The 7,401-nt window shown below is 43.5% G+C and overlaps 1 protein-coding gene across 1 annotated transcript; it reads right to left on the bottom strand.

The window, feature by feature from the left end:
* Positions 1–2,032: 2,032 nt before the first annotated feature.
* LOC138366573 (piggyBac transposable element-derived protein 5-like) lies at positions 2,033–2,746 on the bottom strand. Its single transcript, XM_069327609.1, has one exon. It carries the CDS (start codon positions 2,744–2,746, stop codon positions 2,033–2,035), a length of 714 nt encoding a protein of 237 aa, XP_069183710.1.
* Between the last annotated feature and the right edge of the window lie 4,655 nt (positions 2,747–7,401).

Here is a 7,401-nt window from a genome sequence, read left to right on the forward strand (position 1 = left end):
CGAAAAAGTGTACACTCTTTTGACTGTCCTGACAATAATTGAAGGCGCACGTATTTAAATTTGGTATCACTGTGTTCGCAATGAAATTGTCTATAAGAGCATACTTATAAAATGCCGCCCAAGCATAAGGAGTATCAACACCCAACACCAAATAAAAAACTATGCAGATCACTCGCCGAGAGCGCCAAACAGCAACAAAATGTTTCCATTCTCTTAATGGTTGCGAAGCCTACAGTTGTCCTACATCGCTAATTTTGGTATCATTGGAATCGCAATAAAATTCTCTACACGGACATCTGCATATGAATGTTTAATATAGGTAATTGCCCACCCGCAAGAGTGTGGGAAGTGGAGAGTAGTTAGCCGCGAGCGCACTGGCGAAAACACAGGGGGGAAATCATGCTTGGAAAGTTTATACATTTATACGTTTCCTGACCCTACTTTTCTATGTACGTATTTCTTTTTTATACCAATGTGTTCGCAATAAAATTTTCTATAAGATGAAATGTATAACATTTGTACAAAGCATGTGTAAGAGAAGCGCCAAATATAGAACCACGTCGCTCAGTATGCGTTCACGGCAGAAACGAACGCATTGTTTTCGTTCGTTTGATGTTTCTCATGTTTATACTTGTTGAAACATTTTATAATTTGTATGACAGTGATCGCAGTAAAATTCCCTTAACAGACATATACATAACACATACAAATATTTCCCACGTGTTGGATATATCAACGGCTAAAGGGAACCCACTGCCACACGACCGCCACACCCAGAGCCACACCCTCCACACCCCCAAACATACTTTGTGTTTTTTTTTTTACTCATAGAAGTTTATGTGATATAATATTCATTCTGGTACCAAAAAATTCGCAAATAAATTCTCTACAAAACGTATATAATACAACTTCTTATAGATGATAAAAAATTCCAAATAGGTGTACTTACCCTGTCTATGTTGATTGAAGATCAACAGTTGAGCATTTTTTCTTCACTCCACCATCTTCAGGCTTCTGATCCTGAAGTTGCTCATCTGATGTTTCTTAGGTGGAGTGAAGCTGTTGCCGGTGGTTATTTTTTCTCCACCCAAAATATCTTTCTTCGGTGGTACCTTGTGTAGCAAGGCGCAGCGCACAGTGCCACATCACAAGTTTTACATCCATATATCACGTCCCTCCTTTTGCCAGACTTGTAACAAACACGGCATCTTTTTTTTTTAGCCAAGTGCACGAGTTCATGCGTCAACTTGTAGTTGAGACGTTGTTCTGAATCTATAATTCTTGTATTTTTTGGATTCACTGGAAGAATATTGTCTTCTACAGGAACCACCAAACTTGTAGTAGAATCTTCTATGAAATCAGAAACATCAAGTGGTTCTATGTCCTCAATGTCCATTTCAGAATTTGTGGTTGATGAGTGGGCTTTAGGTGTTGAGGTGAACAGAGGACGCCTCGCACCAGATGGGCCGGGTGTTGAAACTGCCGCGTCAGCAGGAGGAGCTGCGCTGGCATCTATGTCAGGAACATGTGGTATACTTGTTGTTGTTGGCCATTCCTTGCTGTTCCACGCCAATAAGGCTTTTATTCCTACTGCGTGAAACTCTAATAGTGTTAGTTTTTTTGTATCTGTTGAGTAGTGGTTATACAATGCGTATGCATTGTGCATGGCCATTTGCAGAAAATAGAAAGTGATCTTCTTGGTCCATTTGTGGGTTTTTCTTGCAAACTCATAATATTTGACCATTTGATCAAAATGATCAACACCTTTCATGAACTTATTGTAATCCACTATGGCCTTGGGTTTGTTCATTTTCACAATTTCTACTCCGTTCTCCCGTCACCTTTACGAACGCGTTTCCTGCGCTGTGCTTGAGTAGTGTCGGTATTGTGGATATTGGTGATGACAGAGACAGGGCGCTTGTCCTTCCAAACTATAACAAAGGTGTTATCCTTACGCATGTATACGGTCGTGTCGGTTGCCATTTTACCCTTTACAACTTGTTGCAGATCCTTGGGGGCGCCACGTTGTAGTCTAAGTGTGCCACATGTGGAAGAACTTAGAAATGTGTTGGAACCGAGCAGACGACATAAACAAGTTGAAGAATCGACAATGCCACATCTGATTCGTCTGCCAGTACATCCTCATTGTAGGCATCTTCACTATGCCCATCAGTATGCACAGGGCCAAATATCGGGCCATTTCTTTCACCGACACTGGTTTCCACGTTTTTCTTGCTGACTCAGCCATGAGATGTATGACGTGTGTGGCATGCAAATTTGTTTCATACTCTAAGTATTCAACCACTGCTCTAGTGAAAAATAATTGTAAAAACTGCAATGGAGTAGCAGGTAGTGGAATTGTTAGGCCAGGGGTTGCAGTAAAGTTATCAACGATGGGAGGAGTATTGCTACGATTCCACTCATCACCCAGCCTAGCCCTCTTTGGTACCGGACACGTGCGGTCACCGCGTGGCGGGGCTGGGGCTTCTTCATCACTCTCATCCTCACTCTCACTCGAAATATCTTCATCACTTGAGGAAACCTCATAAAGAACATCATTTTCCGGTTCGTCAGCCTCCAAATCATCATCAGAAGACCCTGAAAAGGCTTCAACAACGTCGGGAATCTTGGATGGAGTGAGATTGACCCCACGATACAGATCGAAAATCCTGGCGATCTCTTCTGCTTTCCTAGATTTCCTACCTTTGTTTTGCGTTCCACTGCTTGTTCCTGGTGCAGCATCCATGTTGAAGGTATTGAATGGGTTTTAGGTACACGAGAACGGAAACGGAACGGAAATAAATGCGTAAAACGGGTCACGTTTGCCGCGAGAGGGGAGCGCACTGTGGGCACTTGGCGTGTCAACAAAACAATGGGCCGACCACGTGACCGGGTAGGCCGAGATGCCATGTGTTCGGTGAGGGAGAACGGGAATTTCATGGAGAACAATCTGAGAGTATCCCCATCCATTTCGGTTAAAAAATGGAATTTATAGAAATATTTTTTCGATTGACGAGAAAAGTAGGCAGTTATGCGGAATCGTAAGAAAAACCAGTGACGAGTTATCTCTACTCGAAAGCGCGAAAGTGTTAATATGGGAGAACTCTGTGTCTATGCTTAATGCACAAATTGCCTATTTACGCAAGAGAGATTATACAACCTTAGAACACTTTCCCACCAGGAGATTCGAACCCTAGCCAGCACAGAAGCCTTACAGCAACTGGCATAACTGGTACGCCTTTAACCCACTGCACCACAGCTCAGACCCTTAAAAGAGGTGGTAATTTCGGAGTATTTCACCTCCAAAGATCACCACCTCCCAAGGGCAATTAGCGCATAGTAAAGGACTTCTTGCGTTCTTTCATTAAATTCCTGTTAATATGGGAGAACTCTGTGTCTATGCTTAATGCACAAATTGCCTAAACACTCAAGAGAGATTATACAACATTAGAACACTTTCCCACCAGGAGATTCGAACCCTACCCAGCAGAGTAGCCTTACAGCAATTGACATAACTGGTACGCCTTTAACCCACTGCACCACAGCTCAGACCCTTAAAAGAGGTGGTAATTTTGGAGTATTTCACCTCCAAAGATCACCACCTCCCAAGGGCAACTAGAGCATAGTGAGGGACTAGTCACGTTCTTTCATCAAATTCCTGTTAATATGGGAGAACTCTGTGTCTATGCCCAATGCACAAATTGCCAAAACACTCAAGAGAGATTTTACAACCTTCGAACACTTTCCCACCAGGAGATTCGAACCCTAACCAGCACATCAGCCTTACAGCAACTGGCATAACTGGTACGCCTTTAACCCACTGCACCACAGCTCAGACCCTTAAAAGATGTGGTAATTTCGGAGTATTTCACTTCCAAAGATCACCACCTCGCAAGGGCAACTAGAGCATAGTGAGGGACTACTCACGTTCTTTCATCAAATTCCTGTTAATATGGGAGAACTCTGTGTCTATGCTTAATGCACAAATTGCCTAAACACGCAAGTGAGATTATACAACCTTAGAAACCTTTCCCACCAGGAGATTCGAACCCTAGCCAGCACAGAAGCCTTACAGCAACTGGCATAACTGGTACGCCTTTAACCCACTGCACCACAGCTCAGACCCTTAAAAGAGGTGGTAATTTTGGAGTATTTCACCTCCAAAGATCACCACCTTCCAAGGACAACTAGCGCATAGTGAAGGACTACTCACGTTCTTTCATCAAATTCCTGTTAATATGGGAGAACTCTGTGTCTATGCTTAATGCACAAATTGCCTAAACACGCAATAGAGATTATACAAGCAAAGAACACTTTCCCACCAGGCGATTCGAACCCTAGCCAGCACAGAAGCCTTACAGCAACTGGCATAACTGGTACGCCTTTAACCCACTGCACAACAGCTCAGACCCTTAAAAGAGGTGGTAATTTCGGAGTATTTCACCTCCAAAGATCACCACCTCCAAAAAGCAACTAGAGCATAGTGAGGGACTACTCACGTTCTTTCATAAAATTCCTGTTAATATGGGAGAACTCTGTGTCTATGCTTAATGCACAAATTGCCTAAACACTCAAGAGAGATTATACAACATTAGAACACTTTCCCACCAGGAGATTCGAACCCTTGCCAGCAGAGAAGCCTTACAGCAATTGGCATAACTGGTACGCCTTTAACCCACTGCACCACAGCTCAGACCCTTAAAAGAGGTGGTAATTTTGGAGTATTTCACCTCCAAAGATCACCACCTCCCAAGGGCAACTAGAGCATAGTGAGGGAATACTCACGTTCTTTCATCAAATTCCTGTTAATATGGGAGAACTCTGTGTCTATGCCCAATGCACAAATTGCCAAAACACTCAAGAGAGATTTTACAACCTTCGAACACTTTCCCACCAGGAGATTCGAACCCTAGCCAGCACAGAAGCCTTACAGCAACTGGCATAACTGGTACGCCTTTAACCCACTGCACGACACCTCAGACCCTTAAAAGAGGTGTAAATTTTGGAGTATTTCACCTACAAAGATCACCACCTTCCAAGGACAACTAGCGCATAGTGAAGGACTACTCACGTTCTTTCATCAAATTCCTGTTAATATGGGAGAACTCTGTGTCTATGCTTAATGCACAAATTGCCTAAACATGCAAGAGAGATTATACAACCTTAGAACACTTTCCCACCAGGAGATTCGAACCCTAGCTAGCACAGAGGCCTTACAGCAACTGGCATAACTGGTACGCCGTTAACCCACTGCACAACAGCTCAGACCCTTAAAAGAGGTGGTAATTTCGGAGTATTTCACCTCCAAAGATCACCACCTCCCAAAAGCAACTAGAGCATAGTGAGGGACTACTCACGTTCTTTCATAAAATTCCTGTTAATATGGGAGAACTCTGTGTCTATGCTTAATGCACAAATTGCCTAAACACGCAAGTGAGATTATACAACCTTAGAAACCTTTCCCACCAGGAGATTCGAACCCTAGCCAGAACAGAAGCCTTACAGCAACTGGCATAACTGGTACGCCTTTAACCCACTGCACCACAGCTCAGACCCTTAAAAGAGGTGGAAATTTTGGAGTATTTCACCTACAAAGATCACCACCTTCCAAGGACAACTAGCGCATAGTGAAGGACTACTCACGTTCTTTCATCAAATTCCTGTTAATATGGGAGAACTCTGTGTCTATGCTTAATGCACAAATTGCCTAAACATGCAAGAGAGATTATACAACCTTAGAACACATTCCCACCAGGAGATTCGAACCCTAGCTAGCACAGAGGCCTTACAGCAACTGGCATAACTGGTACGCCTTTAACCCACTGCACCAACACTCAGACCCTTAAAAGAGGTGGTAATTTCGGAGTATTTCACCTCCAAAGATCTCCACCTCCCATGGGCAACTAGAGCATAGTGAGGGACTACTCATGTTCTTTTATCAAATTCCTGTTAATATAGAAGAACTCTGTGTCTATGCCCAATGCACAAATTGCCTAAACACTCAAGAGAGATTTTACAACCTTCGAACACTTTCCCACCAGGAGATTCGAACCCTAGCCAGCACAGAAGCCTTACAGCAACTGGCATAACAGGTACGCCTTTAACCAACTGCACCACAGCTCAGACCCTTAAAAGATGTGGTAATTTCGGAGTATTTCACCTCCAAAGATCACCACCTCGCAAGGGCAACTAGAGCATAGTGAGGGACTTCTCACGTTCTTTCATCAAATTCCTGTTAATATGGGAGAACTCTGTGTCTATGCTTAATGCACAAATTGCCTATTTACGCAAGAGAGATTATACAACCTTAGAACACTTTCCCACCAGGAGATTCGAACCCTAGCCAGCACAGAAGCCTTACAGCAACTGGCATAACTGGTACGCCTTTAACCCACTGCACCACAGCTCAGACCCTTAAAAGAGGTGGTAATTTCGGAGTATTTCACCTCCAAAGATCACCACCTCCCAAGGGCAATTAGCGCATAGTAAAGGACTTCTTGCGTTCTTTCATTAAATTCCTGTTAATATGGGAGAACTCTGTGTCTATGCTTAATGCACAAATTGCCTAAACACTCAAGAGAGATTATACAACATTAGAACACTTTCCCACCAGGAGATTCGAACCCTACCCAGCAGAGTAGCCTTACAGCAATTGGCATAACTGGTACGCCTTTAACCCACTGCACCACAGCTCAGACCCTTAAAAGAGGTGGTAATTTTGGAGTATTTCACCTCCAAAGATCACCACCTCCCAAGGGCAACTAGAGCATAGTGAGGGACTAGTCACGTTCTTTCATCAAATTCCTGTTAATATGGGAGAACTCTGTGTCTATGCCCAATGCACAAATTGCCAAAACACTCAAGAGAGATTTTACAACCTTCGAACACTTTCCCACCAGGAGATTCGAACCCTAGCCAGCACATCAGCCTTACAGCAACTGGCATAACTGGTACGCCTTTAACCCACTGCACCACAGCTCAGACCCTTAAAAGATGTGGTAATTTCGAAGTATTTCACTTCCAAAGATCACCACCTCGCAAGGGCAACTAGAGCATAGTGAGGGACTACTCACGTTCTTTCATCAAATTCCTGTTAATATGGGAGAACTCTGTGTCTATGCTTAATGCACAAATTGCCTAAACACGCAAGTGAGATTATACAACCTTAGAAACCTTTCCCACCAGGAGATTCGAACCCTAGCCAGCACAGAAGCCTTACAGCAACTGGCATAACTGGTACGCCTTTAACCCACTGCACCACAGCTCAGACCCTTAAAAGAGGTGGTAATTTTGGAGTATTTCACCTCCAAAGATCACCACCTTCCAAGGACAACTAGCGCATAGTGAAGGACTACTCACGTTCTTTCATCAAATTCCTGTTAATATGGGAGAACTCTGTGT

This window comes from Procambarus clarkii, chromosome 19 (assembly GCF_040958095.1).
Source record: "Procambarus clarkii isolate CNS0578487 chromosome 19, FALCON_Pclarkii_2.0, whole genome shotgun sequence".
Taxonomy (NCBI): Eukaryota; Metazoa; Arthropoda; class Malacostraca; order Decapoda; family Cambaridae; genus Procambarus; species Procambarus clarkii.

Bases quoted from the DNA above. Each gene is read 5' to 3' on its own strand.
- LOC138366573 (XM_069327609.1), bottom strand. From the start codon at position 2,746: ATGGATGCTGCACCAGGAACAAGCAGTGGAACGCAAAACAAAGGTAGG.